Below are 19113 nucleotides of genomic sequence, written 5' to 3'. Positions count from 1 at the left end.
TGTGTTATTATTAGTATACAGAGGTCGTAAGTGTTTTACAGAAACAGGTGCCTGTGGTGGGATGGTATTAACCTCTTCTAATTATTACATTGTGACATGTGTTACAGAAAAAAACACCGGTTTCTGGGATTTGTGGCACTTCATCCACAGGTGGTGATGTCATTATGAAAAATTCTCGAATGGGACAACAATCATACAAAAATTATGCAAGTTTTATACTTAGACAGCAATAAAAATTTTAGACATTCATGAAAATGCCGCTATATTTCACGCAGAACAAAATAAGCATTACAAACTCCACACATGATAGTATATATAACTAAAACGTGCATATCATGTTATTATCCATTTAAAAAGCAACAGACCTTTAATCTCGCCCCCCCCCCCTTCCAAGTTAAACGAGCGGACATAGAAAAATGGGGGGTGGGGGATTGAAAGTCTGGTTTTAATCAGACCAATATCATATCGCAAAGCCGATTTCTGGAGAAAAACGCTTTACTATCTTGGGGCAGGGCGACTACAATTCGATAGACTATGCCGTGCTTGTCGTCGGATCTTCATCTAAAACGGGAAGGATATGTAATTGTGGATGAAGGGGTATACATTCACAAAGTTAACTCGTACATGTATTTGTTGGGGATAAACTCCCAACCTGATAGCATGTCTCGGGACATTTCGGCAAAAAATAAATAAAATGGAAATATAAATCCATGGGGAATGTTTGTATCGACTGACTTTTGTTTCCATGGTAACATCTATAAAGGCCTGAATGACAAGCAAACTTATTGATACATATATCCTTAGTTTTATTACAATACATTCGAACATTTTGGTACTAATCATAATTCGTATAAATAACACAAGAGGCCCAGGGGCCTTATAGGTCACCTGAGTATCATGTAACAACCTTCCAATATTTGAATTAGGTTTGTGTTTAAATATAAAAATGGAAGAAACATTGAATAGCTATGTGGTCATCCCCGCCTTTGCACCCAGGGGCCATAAATTTCAGTTTTGAAAGAAGCATCCTTGATCATCATTATCATACTATTAGTTTGTCTACTTAATATCCAGCAGCAGAGGAGAAGATTTTCAAAGAAATAAAATGCATTTTCACTATATAATCAATAGGGTCCCACCCTAATACCAGAACCCCTGACCCAGGGGCCATGAATTTCTATATTTTGAAAGAGGCATCCTTGCTCATCATAACCATGCTATTGGTTTGTCTACTTAATACCCAAGGACAGAGAAGATTTTCAAAGAAATAATGCATTTTCACTATATGACTTATAGAGTCCCACCCCAGCACCAGAACCCCTGATCCAGGGGCCATGAATTTCACAATTTTTAACAAGAGGTACTGTGAGCAATGCTCACTAAGAATACCCCCCGCTTAACCCAATCTCCCAAAGGGTGTTGGTAATAGGTATAAACTACCTCTTTTCTGAGTGTTGCTACTTCGATGTCCAGTGCGCATGACGTTTGACCCCAAAATCGATAGGGAACATCTTCATCCCATGGGTAGTCCATATGTATGATATGGTGACTGTAGGTGGAAAGGATAACGCTTTAGAGCCTGGAAACCATATTGCTACTTCAATGTCCAGTGTGCTTGACCTTTGGACCCCAAAATCGATAGGGAACATCTTCATCCCATGGGTAGTCCATATACATGATATGGTGACGGTAGGTGGAAAGGATAATGCTTTAGAGCCCGGAAACCATTGCGTCTACAGACGGACGGACGGACGGACAGCCCGATTCCAGTATACCCTCCCACAACTTGTTGTGGGGGTTATAAAGAGGCATCCTTGCTCATCATTACCATGCTATTAATTTGTCTACTTAATACCCAGAGACAGAGAAGAAGATTTTCAAAGAATTTCTACATTTTCACTATATGACCAATAGAGCCCCACCCTAACACAAGAACCCCTGCCCCAGGGGCCATGAATTTCACAATTTTGGTAGAGGGCTCAACGCTCATTATAATTATGCCCACAGTTTGGCTTCTTGATGTCCAGGAGTAAAGAAGATTTTTTAAAATTACACTCATTTTGATGGTTTTTGCCCCACCCCTCAGGCCCCAGGGGGCAGGGACCACGAATTTCACAATTTTTGTTCCCCTCCACCCACAGATGCTATATGCCAAAATTGGTTGAAATTGGTTCAGGGGTTTCAGAGAAGAAGCTGAAAATGTTCAAATGTTAACGCACGACGCACGTCGCACGACGAACGACGACGGACAAAAACAGATAGCAATAGGTCACCTGAATGAAGCTCATATATTTCTATCTATTTAGGACTTGGGTTATAAGGCGACTACGTTTGAAAAATCCGAGATCTCATTGTTTTTCTAATAAATGCACTTTTAACAATGGAACGTCGAGATAATGATATAAATGGTTGCCTTAGTATCATGGTATAAAAGTGTTTTCCGAAGACAAGCCATAGCAATAGGATTACAAATTCAGACTTTGAAATATCATGCACGTTACAATGAAAGTACCGAAAGTACTCAAAAATGAATGAAAATACTTGTGGTAGTTCGATAAATATCCGTTTTACATGTATTGATCTATGATGTATCAAACCAATATTTCTATACCCGTATATGCTCTATCCATTTTACATACACCCAGACTGTACACAATAGTGTTTTACAATGAACATATACTTGAAGGAATACATCTAATACGCCAGTTTCGAGATACGAACTCTTCTGTGTAGAAGGTGCATTTAGTGGAACTTTGAATGACTAAGTGGGACAGAGTGGACCCACAGTCAGCGAGAAAGACGATGAAATGTATTAAAAGCGGCTTCTCTTTTAATATGTAAATGTGGGAAATACACAAAATACTATCAAAGGAAATGTTTTACTAAAGTGGAAACATAAAAACAATGTCATATTTGCAAGTAATGTCTTTGATATGGTACTTATGACCAACGAAATAACGTGATATGATAAGAATTCTATGTATTTAATTACTCCCTAAATACTTATAACTTACTTAGTTTGTGTATCAGTCGAATTCGGGTGATCTAACAGTGTATGAGAACCTTACTCAGTACATTCACTTACGATGTGATGAATATTAGTCCCACTCCCGCGTGTAAACAAATTGTTTCGCGCCCCACTATCCACGAGAGTTCTCCAAAGGGAAATAACTCGGGTGTATCTCGAAACCGGCGTATTGGTTTCCCAAAAAAATTGCTTTCCACTTTTAATGATAAAAATCTACTGTTTAACGAGTTGAAAAGTTTTCACAAAAAATTAAGATTATACATTATGACACAAGCTCATTGTAGAGAGTATGTTATTTATTTTATAAACAAAAAAAGGTTATTGTTTAGGAAATTTTTAATAGAAATGGATATCGCTCCAAGTTTATTACACGTATATATATATCAGATTTCAAGTATTCTTTTGGTAAAATATGTCATCTAAAAGTTTAATTTGTGACTGTGCAAAATTAAGATGCTTCATATTACAGATCAACATTTCACCTTTGAGTCATATTTCTAATGTTTAACATCAAAACTGATTTTTTTTCTTCTTAAAAAATTGTGAACTAGTTCCTTTTAACCCCCAATTTTTAAACACTGCAATACTGATGTATTTTTCAATCATTATCGAAAAAGAACCTAAACGTTTTAATATATAGTTTTTCATCCATTATATATATATATATATATATATATATATATAAGGTGAAGATAACGAACAGTTATCGATCTCATAACCCTTATAAGCAATACAATATACATAGTTGGGCAAACACGGACAATTGCACACACCAGATGTGGGATCAGTTGCCTAAGAGGAGTAAGCATCCCCTGTCGACCGGTCACATCCGCCGTGAGCCCTATATCCTGATCAGGTAAACGGAGTTATAATGTATATGTTGGAAATTTTTGTTGCAAAATTGTGATTTACTATATATTTCTATATAATGCAATATTTTCAATAGAACAGAAATCTTTATTTTGATAAAATCTTGAACTTAGTTTTAATTTTATCAATGACTATCGATTAAGTTATACACTGTATACAAAACTATCATAATAGCATATTTTTACAAAATACAATTTTCAGATTTAGAGCTGACATTACATTAAATCCAATGGAATAGAAAAAAAAGTTTTAAAAGACATTTTACGCGTTCCATTTTTGGATGCGACATTGACCTTTTACACCTATAGATATACTGATGCCTGAAAAGTACGTTATCGCACCACACAATTCCAAACACAATGCCTAGTATTTTTGACCTTGACCTTATCTTAAAAATATATTTCCTCTGATATTTTCCCCATACACACAGTTGCTCTGAAGTCTACTTGTAGTTATAAACTACTGGATATATCGCGTCATAAAAGTGTTGCCCGACAGTTGGATAAAGTAATTACTACATATTTGATGCGAAGCCTTGATTAATTTCGTCCAAGACACTTATTCATGTCAAAGTTCTTAACTCATGAACTAAACCATCAAAAACGCAGGTAGTATGTAGTTGGAGTCAATTTGTAATTTGGTCTCGCAAACTGAATGATCTGCACGTAGGAGATTAGGTTTATGAAATCCCCTTTGCTGCCAATTCTTCCTTTAATCGTTCAATATACTCTGGATCAGGATATCCATATCTGAAATATTGTGAATTCGTTCATTATCAACCACGATTTCTGAAAGATACATATATAGGTTTCAAAATACTCCTTTTATCTATCAAAATTATTCAAATTATTCATTCCATTGCTTGTACAACTATACGAACTACTAGCCTCATAAGTTCGTATTTGAAGTTCCTGTTTAAGAATCATTATTTTCTTACTTTTCCGGTCCCCCATCTCTCCTGGTCTTGTGATGAATATCGTTCCACGTGACAACATTGTCTTTTCCGGAAGTTCGAGAGAACCCAACCGTGAAGGTCAGACGGTGCTCAAAAGCGTGCTTCAGCAATTCCAGGACCATTCTGCCATCTTCATTATCCGGAAGGTAAGCCTGACGGGAAACTCCAGTAAAAGATTCTCCGGGATTAGGATGCTCTTCCTGTAATACAAATTTAAATTCTAGTGTGAATTTAGTATCCATTTTGGAATACGCTATATTGAAACAGATGTAAATAACGTACTGTTTGGACGCCATTTGGAATTTGGTAATCGATGATGATCGTGGAACAGGAAAACCCGGGTAGTGAGGTCGTATCTCTGTATACCGTGGCTGTTCCATCCTTAGGTTGATTACCAAACATAGTCCCGTACACGGTGTTACAGACAGGACAGACAGGCTTGTGTGAGAAGTAATCTTTGATGCAATCCCGGCAGAACTGATGACGACACGTCTTCAGTATCACCGGATCCTCCATCTCCTCATCCATACAAACAACACAGATTATATTTTCATCCTCACTCGAGTCTTCATTATCGTAATCGGAATCGTCATTTATCATCGCATCTGCAGCGGGTTGATTTTGTGATAATCTCTCTTTTGTCTCAGTAACATCTTCTTCATCTGATGATGATTCGATGAATTTTATATTACCTTGAGATATGCTGTTTTTATTTGTATCTGTTTCCACCTGCTTCGCTGCGTGTTGTCCTTTATTTGATGGTCTTTTGTAGCATATTTCAATAAAATCTTCAAAATTAAATTTATGTTGCTTCTGCACTTTCCAGGTCTCTTCAAATTTGTATTTTCTTGGATCAAACTCCGTTCTTCTGAAATCTTTGCCTGGAAATCTTTTCATAACCTGTTGGCTTGGCAATGAGCCAGATCTAGCATCCCGCATTGCAGAGAAAGCTGTTTTTAAGGCTTTGGTAGAGGAGGTTTGATGATTCACCAAATGTATTTCCTGAAGCCTAGAATCCGGTGCGATTGTCTTCGAAAAATCTAATATGCATTCGCACACAACATCAGCGTATTGTTGCAGATATTCAGAATTCTGTATGCTACCTAGAATTAGAAATCATGTCTGAATGAAATATGAGTAGTCAATGAATTTGCTGCATTAGAAGAAATTACCTCTGATGGATCATTAGCACCTACCTGTACCAAGCAGAGGCATAGCAATTGATATCCTTTGATTTTTCTTTTTCTTTTTCTTCGTATTGGCCTTTGTCAAGATGTTTGAAATGGTATTCTGCAGCAATTCTTTACTTTGGAACTGTGGTTTTGTGTCTGGAAACTTTTTTATGATAGCATAAAAAACCAGTTTGTAGTGATGAAACCCAGTGCTGAGCTGTAGAATTTCTGAAAAAGAGTGGTGCTTTGCTCCCTTGAAAAGCTTATTAATTTCACTTTGTTGTCTTTTGGTGGCTTTTTCCATGATCTGCTTAGAAAGGTATCCTTGACCCCACACATCTCGTCCTTCAGCACACACAAGTACGCTGACATTTTTTACGTCAATGATATTTCCCTGATAAATAAGAACTTTTAAATTTTTGCCAGCCATATATTCATCGCAACTTCCGGTACTCTCTCTCAGCACACACGTAGAACTGTTCTGTCCACTCTGGGCATTACTGGAAACAGTTCGATGGTTATTTCCAGACACATTCGCGCCTCTTGGTGTACTGTTAGCCATATGACTGTTGGAGTAAGATGCGTTTTTCCATGAATAGCTTGTTTCCCCTAGACGTTCCAGAACTTTTCTCGGCTCTAAATATTTTCTTCCCTCTTTATAACCATCATTATATTCCTTGCATATCAAATCCAGCATGTCAGCCTTGTTATCTACAATGTGAAACTCTTTCACTTTGTTGTCAGCACCTTTCTCCGAGAAATCCAGTAGAGCTTTTACGTACATTGCAGCACAAGCTTGTTTAGGAACCCCAAAAATTCCTGAAATAGAAAAAAGGCCAAATAATGATACATGCATTTGTCAACTTCAGAATACATGTACATACTAGTAAGGTTTCGATATACATATATAATTAACTAATCGATAAATTCGTGTCTTGCACTTCAGTTACCATGTAATAGTTTAAAAAGATAAACTATGACAAATATACCTACCAGAGCTTATTGGTGGCATAACAACGGATTTCATCTTACGGTCACAGGCGGTCTGCAGGATATTGAACACAGTTTTGTACAGGTCCATTAAGGCTGTTTCTTTATCTCTATAGTCACCCCAACGAGGTCCAACAGCATGGATTATCCACCGGCATGGCAATTTGCCGGCTTTAGTGACGATGTTATCTGACACCATTATCTTAGACCAACCTCCCAGTTTTTCTTTACACTCTTTTTCCATTTCATAGCCTGCAGCTTTCGAAATAACTTCAGCGACCCCTCCACAGTTATTCAGACGATCATTGGCAGCATTGACAATGGCATCAACATTGGCCCTAATGATGGAACCTTCATATATTTTGGTAAAAACCCCGTTTTGGGTGATGGTTTGTTTTACGTGGATGTTGTCTCCTAAATAAGACGAGGGAGCCGAACTATAATTGTCCATATCACCTGAGGCTGACGTCAAAGAAGCTGTAGATTTAGTTGACTGCCAGTGTAATTTATTTTGAGACGTTTCCATATCCATCTTATTTCTGTCCGAATTCGAGATGGAAGAATTCGACGCAGCTGCTGTATCATCAAATTTCCTACTCCGCCTATTAATTCCTATCTTTTCGTCTTTCCCCAATGTGATTGTCCTATTTTTTAACAGATTCTGAAATTTTTGAAGCTCAGACTGGTCTTTGTAACATATTCTGAGCTTCCTAGTATTACTTGAATCCTCACATAATAAAATGTTGAGGGAATTTATTTTGATGATATTTTCAATAGGCACTCCAACTGCAGAATCAAGTGTAATATCTTCATACTTCAAACTCTTCAACAGCTCCTCTAGCCTTTGTTTCTTGGTAGCTAATAACGGTGCACTACTACATGACAATGTCACGTGGTTTGTTTGGGAGCATATGTTAATATCCACTTTGTTGTCTTTTAAGTCTTGTTTGAAAAACATCTGCAGCTGTTTTGCTTCTAACTCTTTAAACGTTTTCTTCATGGAAGAATTGGTATTCTGTTATATATAAATGAATTATAAGTTCTTATTAGACTTTTAAAAGGTTGCGTATACCATGCATGTATGCTGTTTAAAGGACTTGTCCCGTAATTTTAGAACTTGCATAATTTTATGAAAAATATTCTTTATACTATAGTTGAAAAGGATACTAAATACAAAAAAAATTGTTGTGAGCATATTTACAGAGATATTGCGAGTTGAAATTCAATTTACGAAAAACGATATTGAGCAAATTTTAAAATATCCATTAATTGCAAGGCAATGCTAGTATCAAGTTAAAATAATTTAGTTGCAAATCAAAGACAGTGTAGGGACCCCCCCTCCCCAATTCCGATCCTGAGATGAGTGAAAAGTGAATGTGCATTTTTCGTTGATGTTCATGTTTATGCAGTTTCTGTTGTGCAAAACGGGAATCCGGGTTAGAATAGATCCTCAGTACCCCTTGCTTGTCGTAAGAGGCGACTTAATGTGTCGGTCATTCAAATGAGACCGCAAAAACCGAGGTCCCGTGTCACAACAGGTGTGGCACGATAAAGACTCTGATCAAAGGCCATAAGCACCAGACATAGGCCTAAAAATTGCAGCCCCTCACGAGCAATTGTGACATCTCCATATGATTGAAAACTTCTCGAGAGGGACGTTAAACCTTAGTTTCAGTTGAACACCCCTTAAAATATTTTTAGAGGTGGATCCCTGGGGGAAATCTTTGATCCACGCATGTCAATGTCTGAGAAATATGTGTCTCTCAAAGGGATAGATTCAATACATGTGAACCATCTAAAATGAAACTTTTAAAAATGTACATTGATTGTAAATAAATTGCTTGCTTACTCTCCATGGCTTCGTTCCCTGTCCTTGGACTTGGAAAGAAAAATATAAAATGATTTATTATTGCATAAAAATGAAATTATCACATGAATAATGAGTCTCTATTTGGCTGAAATCTCTCTAGAAATATTGATCTGCAAGCGATGTCAATGTTAATACTATATTCCTAGTCTAAACAGTTATTCTCATATGAATAAATAATTTCGAGCTTTTTGATTGGTTGATAAAATAGAACGTTACCTTCATCTCCACGTGCATTCGAAGTGAATACAACATTTGATTTAAAGCCGACATGAATTAATAAATATAGTATAATTCTATATGTCCGCCATATTTCTCTGCTAATCCGCCATATTAGTTGGAATTTCTATTGTTATATGTATCAGGGTTCGCATGTTTTTTAGGGGACGAGCTTTTCTACGCTTCACTTCACATCAGTGTCTTCGATTTACCTGTGCGGGTAGCTTCGACAGGTAACACGTACTTATCAAATTATGCGTCGTTATCAAACATCAAGGGGAGAGGACAAGAGTGTTTGTCCCCCACCTTTAATAACAATATCCATTTTTTGTTATTTTGTAATGCAAATAAAAGATATATTGAGTGACAACCCCTCCCCCACTTACCCCAGCTTGAAAGTTCTGATATAATAGTAGAAGACACACACCACCACCAATTAAGAAAATGAAGATATTATGAGACACTCATAGTAGAGGACTCTAACCACCCCCAACGATTGAAGAAAATGAAGTGTAGGGGGAAGTTATTGAGGTAGTCAAAGTAAAAGACTCTTTAACCCTTCACCCCACATTAGGACTTTGAACATCGGACAAAACATCTTGGTGTGTTTGGGTGTTTTGTTTTATTTTATTGCTGTTTTAGTTCATCTTTTCAAATTATTATTTTGAATGGCAAGAAATTTTGAAGAATCCAATTTTCCATTTCCCCCCTGTTTTACCCCCCCCCCCCCTCCCCCATGAAAAATGATGATACATGTCTGGTTATTACATGTACATTTTGCTTTGCAACACATGCATGTATACTAATTGTATGGTGTAGAATTGTACCCTTTACCAAGTTTTCCTTCACTTACACAGTGTAAGGAATGGTAAACCAAAATCACAAAACAAAATGCATAAAGACCAAGATATTTTCAAGCGTAGGAACGTCATTCATGAATACATATAAATACATGTATTCAGAAAAACCGCATGCATGCATTGCAGGACTATAGCATTTGTGTGTTTTAACGTTTCTGTAACATGCCATAATGATTACTTTCAGGCTTGAGTGTAATTTATTCATAAATATTTTCATTTCGTAGATCTGGCGCAATGGCCATACCGCTGTACTTAGAAATTTCAAATTCAAATATATTTGATAAGATGTTAGTATTCATAAATCAGTAAAATTCGTGTTGAGGTTTTATTTGATATGATACAATGTCAATATACTGTAATGCATTAGTAGGATATGCAGAAGGCAAGAGTATAAACATTTTCTTTTTTCATTATTAGATCACGAAAAAACATTATATAATTTATATCCGGATTCATTTATGCCGATTTAGATATCAATAAAAACAAAGCTGCATAGTTTGGGTGAGGGGTTTCTAAAGAGTCTGATGAAAGTAGAACTGTCCTAATGGGACTAATACCCCCCGCGGGGCATATAAGATGATGGGAAATATTTAATGCAAGCACATTGGATATTTTCACATTATCTACAATGTGAATGCAGAAGTGTATATTCTACAAATAAACTCTGGACAAATTGTGTCTATTACTACAAGTACAACCAAACCAGAAAATGTTCGTAACTTCCATAACTGTTAAAATATTTCAATGAAAATAGAAGATACACAACTACATTATATATATAAGATGAGAATAAAGTTTGAATCAAATCTGTTCAACGGTATTAGAATTAAACTCTGGACAAAATGTGCAACCCCCAAAATGAAAAGAAAATGTGCGTAACTTCTATAACTGTTAAAATGTTTCAATGAAAATAGGAGATGCACAACTACATAATATATAGAAGATGTGCATAAAGTTTGAATGAAATATGTCCAACGGTATTTGAAATAAACTTAGGACAAATTGCGTCTACGGACAAACGGACGGACGGACAGACGAACAAAGTGATTCCAGTATACCCCCCCCAAACTTCGTTTGCGGGGGGTATAATTAAAAGAAGAAACCCAACATTTGCATTCAAACTAGATGTACTTTAAAATGAATTAATTTCTGCTCTGACTGAAAGCATGATTATAAATTCAGGAACGAATCTTGCATACAAAATAATTAAAAGGGGAACACATAAATTCGAGCTGCTCTGGAATTTAATGAAATGTAGACATCTACCTTTCTTTCAACACGAATTGATATATTGTTTCAGGCACGTATACAGGGGGTTGGGGTGGGCAGGAAGGCTGGTCTGCTTTACCCACTTTTTTGACAATTTACTCCCCCCCCCCCCCTTATTCTAACATATAATGTCAGTATTTTCTACATGAGCAGTTCAAACTAATAGGTTTTTTTTAATTTGTAATGAATTCAATTGTAAGCATCAACTCCTGTAAGTTTCCAATATATTGTCAATCACAAATTTTTAAATAGCTGGAAATTTTTAATTGCTCTCTCTCTCTCTCTCTCTCTCTCTCTCTATCAATGAATATGGACATACAGAGACGGTAAATAATTATGTGGTTCCAAAAGAGACAACAAAACTATATTTTCGTTTATACATTTCCTTTTATATGTGTCTTTGTGTAATCAACTGTTTATTATGGATTGCAAATGTAATACACGCATTTTCACACAGATGTATATTTTCAATCATTATTCTCTTAATTGTATATCCAAGTTTGTATATGATCATCGAGAAATTTTGAATTGTGCACGCAATATATCTAACCAGATATTAGATTCCCGATTTCTATAAACTGCAAAACCTCGACCAGACAAGCATTCAATACAGAAAAAAATTTCGACTCTGACATCTCCCCTGATTGAAGATACCCTGTTTGGCACGGGTGAAGTGTGTCGCAGTCTGTATAATGGAACGACAACGTGTTGTAAAGTTCTAACAAGATACAAATGGAGTTTATCATTTTGTTTCGTGGATTTATCAGAATAAAGAGAATCTAATATTTTCGGTAAGTGCACATCTCCGATACCTGTTGAATAGACGTCCGTATTTGATACAGTTTTTTTTTTTTTTTTGGCGAATATACCTTGTGCCTTGCATATTATGCATATGGCATGCACCTGTATTTTGCAAGAATTGATATAAATAATATATTTTATGCTCTTTGCCTATTCCATTCTATCAGTATATAATTGGCAAATGATTTATCCGCATTTATTTTATAAGAAAATGCAAATACTTGCATGCACTTGCAAGTATGCACGAAAAGCTTCTTTTTGTTTTTGTTTTTGTGTGTGCATTTTTGTCTAACTTATCTAAACTTCCAGAATGTTGCATTAGTATACAATCAATATTTTGTAATTTCGAGCAAAGCATAATGTTTTAAAATGTGATTTTATTTGTTTCTCATTCCCTATATATTACTATCGGAGATGTGCACTGGTCGAGTCCACCTAGAACAAGATGTGTTTGTGAAACACAAATGCCCCCGATAATGGCCAATTCCGAAGATGGCCAAGGTCACAAGGGCAAATATCTTGGTACCAGTAGAAGGATCTTGTAAAAAAAAAATGCTCATGTACAATATGAAAGCTCTAATATTTACCATTTAGAAGTTATGACCAATGTAAAAAAAAAAAAAATTAAAGTAGGTCAAATGTCAAGGTAAAAAGGTTCAATACCAACAGAAAGATCTTGTAACAAGGAATACTCATGTGAAATATCAAAGCTCTATCTCTTACTGTTCAAAAGTTATTAGCAAGGTTAAAGTTTTCAAAAAGTAGGTCAAACTCCAAGGTCAAGGTCACAGGGTCAGAAATGTTGGTACCCACGGAAAGGTCTTGTCACAAGGAATACTCATGTGAAATATCAAAGCTCTATCACTTACTGTTCAAAAGTTATTAGCAAGGTTAAAGTTTCAGACAGAATGACAGAATTACAGAATGACAGAATTACAAAATGACAGAATGACAGACAGGACAAAAACAATATGGCCCCCGATCTTCGATCTCGGGGGCATAAAAATCACTCAGGTGTGACAATCACATTTGGGGTATATACGGGTAGAGTAAATTAGGCTACCTGAGAGAAATATGGCGGATAAGATGAGAAAGGTGTACGTATTTATTAATTCATGTCGGCTTTAAATGTGCAATATAGTACTTTATACATTATGGCATACTTGTATGCTATTTAAGGGAGAGGATCATCTAAGTTTTGGAACTCGATTCCAATCTTCTTATCTAATTAGCAACAAAATATATTCAAATCAACATTTGATTTTACCAACATCGGAGAGAAAAATACAATGGGTACGATTGATCTACTATTTTTTAACCGTTCAACGAAAATTCGCGTTTCATATCATTTTCGATTGGTTAATGAAAAAGTTACATAAATGTGACATTTTTTCAGCTGAAAAATAATGTTCTGCACATCATCCTAAGAGTCAGTCAATATTTTGGGGTCAAAATAAACTTCGAGAATTGTTCTGATCTTGGTATGTTAGATAATCTTACTGAAGTACAGACCTATATAAACATATAGGTTTGTATACTAATGCTCTCCGTTTCACAAAATTTGTATACACCTTACAGTGGTGGATCTAGGGGAGTTAGGGTACGGGATTTTCACTCCTTTAAACGGTTTTGGTAACCTCATTTTAGGGGGGGGGGGGGGGGGGGGGGGGGGGAGGAGGGAACACACCATTTTAGATAGCAACTCTCCCGTTTATTTTCCCCCTGATCCGCCAATCTACCTTTGCTGCGTTCACCCTAACCGTAGCACCTTCAACATATTTAAAAAGTATATCCTCTTTCCGTTTGGATCCAGGTGGATTTGATAATTTTAACACATCATTATTATTATTAACCGATGTAAACTCCATGGATCACCTGTAGGTATTGTTTTAATTTCCTTATCTTTCAAAGCAGTTTCTACTTGGTCGGATTCTTCATCATCAGAACTTTCAATCACCGAAATTTTACCAGTAGCCATTGTTATCTGTAAAAAGAAAATTCATTACAAAGGTAGAATGGTATTTTCTACTATATTCTCAATCTTTCTAGACGAGTTATTGAAGATTATATCAATTATGAACCCAGTGGCGGATTTAAGGGGGGGGGGGCGCAGCCGGCGCGCGCCCCCTAAAATTTTCAAATTTAACGTAAATCGTGGTATCTTGTTTAGAAAAATGATATTAAACGATAAAAGAAGCAATAATTTCTTCCACTCCCGGAGAAATAGATGACAAAATCTTTTGATTTCTTGAATTACTTTATTAGGAGAACTTAAAATTTTCGTCATTTGACTAATTTCACCTTATTAAAAATGATAGAAAATAGTATCAATGACTTAAATAAGAGACATATTTCAAGCCCTATGAAACACAGAAGCTTCCGGGGGATTTGCCCCCTGGGCCCCCACCAGGGCTTCGCCCCAGATCCCCTGCCTCAAAGTGGCACCCCCCTAACTGCAATTCCTGGATCCGCCCCTGGAACTGAGTTGCACTATGCTAAATAAAATTAATTTGAGGGTTATCAAAACTATTTACAATGCTAGACATAAATTAGTATTGACGAGATGCTGCTGAAACAGCTGTTTTGAACCGCTCATTGCAATGTCAAGAGGTAGGTAATTCCGCGGTATGGGGGGGTGGGGGGTGGGGGTGGACTAATGGTCAATTATTGTGTGAAGTCAAAGACCCATGAATGTTTCTTTAGTCTTGTTCTATCAGACTGTTTGGGAGAGGAATATCCAAGTTTTTTTTTAACTTGAGCCCAATTGTCGATAAAATATTACCTATACCGGTTTCCGTAAACAACAATTGAGCGTCTGGTTAAATGAGACTATGCAATGGGTGTTGCTAAAACACGGAAACTATTGTTTGCAATAATGTTATGAAGTCTGCAATTTTTAAAATCACGAACAATGGAAGCAGAAATTACAGAGAGAAAGGGAAGTCATCCTCAGAATTCACCGTTTTATATACTTCATAATGCTGCATATATGCATTTTAAAACCATTACAACTCAGGAAAAATATTTAAAAGTAATGCAAGAGCCTTTCGGTAAGACCCCCTTTCCAAGCATTGTCTTTTTTGATACGCTCCTTCCCCGACTGTGACAGTATAATGTTTCACAAACAGAAAAATAAAACAAATATACTTTTAAAAGACTGGAGTTATAGTTTAACCCCTCTAAATTTTATAGTTTTATTCTGACGGCCATCTTTTAAAGATTTTATGAGCCTTTCCAATGAATAAAAGATTTTCACACCACAAACCCCACTCCGAAACAACATAGGAAAAAATGAAATATTTTTTCCGACGATTACCCTCAAACAAAGCCTTTTGAAATCGAATTTACTTTTAATCAAACTAGATATTTTAACGATAATTGAGTTTGATTTTGGTTCTACACCTGATGTAATGTAGATAAACTTACGTATCACATCAAATCTAAAGCGACCGAGTCCGGTGTGTATAAAAGGTTTGCCTGATTTGGGATAAATTTATGTAAAGTGGAAGTTCGTACATGTACCGGTATTCTGCGGATTAGTGTTGATCCTGTCAAAGAGATACATCACGTGGGGATCCGCGTTAGAATCTAGGTCCTCATCGTAAGAGGCGACTAAATGGGACAGTCCTTCGGATGAGATCGCAAAAACCGAGGCCACGTGTCACAGCATGTGTGTCACGATAAAGACCTCCCTCGCCAAACTGAGACTGTAAGCGCCGAGCATAGGCCTAAATTTTGCAGCCCTTCACCGGTAATGGTGACGTCTCTATTTGAGTGAAAAATGAGTGACAAATATACGGAGCTTATTACAGGTTATTGAAAATGTTTTGCAGCCCTCTCCTGAAAAAGTCAGAATAAAGGGAGAGGGCAACACTAACCTTTAATCAAGCAATCAATTCATGTTTTACCACTTGTAAACAAATTCATAAAATTTTAATGTTAATAAAAATAAAATATATTCCCGATTTTTTGGTGTTCCTTTCCGTTTTCCGTTCCGCGTTTTAGCAACATCCCTTAACAATCGAAATCGAAAGTACACCTGTGGTAATACTAGGAAGTTAAAAAGAAACTACAATAACAACACTGCTATATATTTACACGATTCACACAATATATATCTAAAGTCATTTTTAAACATTTATCTCTTTTCCCGATATTATTTTTCAACCAGTAATCAATTTGTAACACAGGCATGATGCATGTAAATGTTTATGTTTAAACGTGCATACAATTTATTAGAAACCGAAAATAAATTATTACGTATCAATTATTCAATCTATCAATAATTCAGTCTAGTATTTACAGATTGATTTTGAATAGGTGTATCAATACATCATAATACAAGTTAGTACATACCAATAAGTTATGATATTCTATGTCAGGTAGGCCTAATCTAGGGTGCGCATCTCGTGACAATCCGGCGGTGAATGAAAACAAGACCCGTGGGCTTTATTGGTCGCCTGAGAAAACTACAAGAAAACAACTCCAATTAGAAGTGTTACTATTGGAAGGTGCACAAATTAAGTACATGCATATTTCTCGATGTCGTCGGAGACATAAATCCTCTTAAAACCACCTTCGAATTTAAGTCGTTACATGATAAAGATATCGACACGTTTTGGTAATTAATACATCGTTTTAATTACACCCCCTGCAGTAGTATCATATCAATACAAGGGACGAATTTCCGACGAAAGTCGCCATCTTGGGGGGGGGGGGGGGGGAAACCACCTGTTTAACACCTGTTTCTGTACTGTAATTGATGTTCAATGGGCCTTTGCCAATTATTGTAAGTGTGTTTGTGCTAATAAATATTTGTATTTGTAATGAGTAATGAACGATACAATGGGCCTATACCTTCCAAATGTTACGGGGTTGCAAACCGGTTCTAATGACCACACAGACCATCCGTGACAGGTTATGAGTTTATTGAAGAAATAAATCTATTTCTGACATGTAAATAGCAGCTCTGAAACATAATAAACAATTATAAGCATACACAATCACACACCACATAAAATATACAAATACTAGGGAAATAATTTCAATACAATGAACACAAAATTATTCGTCCATTATTTTGTGTAAAGTTTAAGAAAAATTATAAAATAACATTTAAATCTCAAAATGAGGCTCTTTACCCATAATGCATTTAAATATAATAAATCTTATCATTTATGACATTTATGCAAACTAAATGGTAAAGTACACATCGAACACACACAAAAGAAATTATATGACAAATACAAGTTAGACATCACAGAAATACATACAAAACAATGATCTTACCAGATATATGGTACCAGAGCCAAAATATCAAAAATAGGAAGATAACTGATTTTCAAGGAACCTGTATAAAATATTAATTCTATTTTACTCCTTTGTTAAATATGAAATAAAGTACATAATTTCATTTCTTTCATTCATTAACACATTCACACCAATTAATATGTTAAGATTCATTTTCTTACCTCAAGTCAGAAAAAAGATGTCAAAAGATATGCAAAGAAAACCACCCTTCAACACTCTGCTAGTGAATACAACTGACTATCTAAAAATCCAACAGAACTCACAAAACCCATGACATATAACCTTTGACACTAAGCTTAGCCAACCAAAATGAATTAAATAGACCATGAACAACAACTGCATGCATGGTTTAATCATAAGGAAAGCCATTAAGGTCATAATTACATTACTACATATCTAAATAGAGAAATATGGAAGACCATTATATAATCCAATAAAAGTTTATGTTTTGCAACTTACATATTTTATTTACACTAAAAATAAAATAAATTATTGATATTAATTCACCCTACTACACACACACTGAAGTAAGTTAAGTTAACACACCCGTAGCCAGGGGGGGGGGGGGGGGGTTCGTGGGGTTCGTACGAACAACCCCCCCCCCCTTGAAAACTACTAAGCACTATTAAAGTCGGGATTTTGTTTGAATTGTGACTATTAAAGTCGGGATTTTTTATGAAAATTCATAGTAAAAAAGGCATGATTCCAAAATTCAAATTAAGTGCCAGGAAATTGCTAGATTGCAGGATTTTGCACCAAATACCCCAGACCCCCTGCCGTAGTGGCACCTCGCGGTGAGAGGTGATAGACTCGCGTTGCGAGTCTATGTAACACCCCCCTTGAAAAATCCTGCCTACGGGCCTGGTTAAGAGTACAGCATCGTCGGAAAACCACGGTTGATTACGCTTCGTTACGAAGCGTAGTCAACCGTGGGTTTCCTACGATGAGAGTACAGAAATGAGTGTTGAACTGAGTGGGGATATTTTTCCCAAGCTGGCGACGTTTGTTCCTTGTAATGATGAAGGGGTGTAAGTTAAACGATAGCGGAAGGCCGGGGTACATAATATGTACATACATGTATATTAGTATATCACAAATGGTCATCTTAAAAGCTTTCAGAAGGTAGAAGCTGACTATTCAGAATGACTTATGAGGGTGATCGGTGGGGAAATAACATATTCTGGATAAAGTTTTGGTTTCGTATAAAATAATTCCATTCTAGAGGGGGGTGTACATAAGATCTATACAAGCTATTCACACTTCAGGTGCTTGTGACTGCAAGTATACGTTTATCTTCAACTTCATGAATGATTATTCGATAATTACGCAATTCATTTAGGCTATACTTTTAATTCATCTTACTTCTTCTCTTTCAATTCAAACAACTAGGCCAATTATTGCTAATAATTAGACATAAAAAAAGTACAATGTAACTCAAATGGATAATTTTGTGATGTGGGTAAAATTGAAGGTGGGGGGTGTTATGGTTATATTATGGCCTATTACTTCACTGGTTTTTTTTTTTTTTTAAATTATCATTATTATTATTTAAGCAATTTGGAGTAATTGGTATTATTAAGATAACTTGATTATTTATGGCTTGACTAAGTTTGTATATACATGTAACATTGTATTTAGCAAGAAATTACTGGGGAGGGGGCAGGGGCCCGTTTTACAAAAGGTCGTAAGTCTTAAAATTAGTCGTAAGACATAACTTACGATGTGAGACCGTTTTACAAAGATTTAGGATTTACGAGTTACGATGAAATTCG

At 36.0% G+C, this 19113-nt stretch overlaps 1 protein-coding gene and 1 long non-coding RNA gene across 2 annotated transcripts; both read right to left on the bottom strand.

Moving 5' to 3' along the window:
- Positions 1 to 789: 789 nt before the first annotated feature.
- On the bottom strand, positions 790 to 16479 carry LOC125658324 (uncharacterized). The gene is made up of 8 exons (XM_056149298.1): positions 16388 to 16479; positions 13907 to 14015; positions 8865 to 8893; positions 7019 to 8030; positions 6050 to 6844; positions 5136 to 5956; positions 4836 to 5053; positions 790 to 4647 (listed from the first exon to the last, which is right to left on the bottom strand). Exons 2-8 carry the CDS (start codon positions 14007 to 14009, stop codon positions 4578 to 4580), a joined length of 3048 nt encoding a protein of 1015 aa, XP_056005273.1. The 5' UTR covers positions 14010 to 14015; positions 16388 to 16479; the 3' UTR covers positions 790 to 4577.
- Positions 16480 to 16942: 463 nt separating this feature from the next.
- On the bottom strand, positions 16943 to 17853 carry LOC130050163 (uncharacterized). Its single transcript, XR_008798569.1, has 2 exons — positions 17321 to 17853; positions 16943 to 17000 (listed from the first exon to the last, which is right to left on the bottom strand). It is a non-coding gene; the product is annotated as an uncharacterized LOC130050163 (long non-coding RNA).
- Positions 17854 to 19113: the final 1260 nt, after the last annotated feature.

Source organism: Ostrea edulis, chromosome 9 (genome assembly GCF_947568905.1).
Source record: "Ostrea edulis chromosome 9, xbOstEdul1.1, whole genome shotgun sequence".
Taxonomy (NCBI): Eukaryota; Metazoa; Mollusca; class Bivalvia; order Ostreida; family Ostreidae; genus Ostrea; species Ostrea edulis.
The sequence above is the reverse complement of the archived record's forward strand: the minus strand, read 5'-3'. Positions and strand labels throughout refer to the sequence as shown.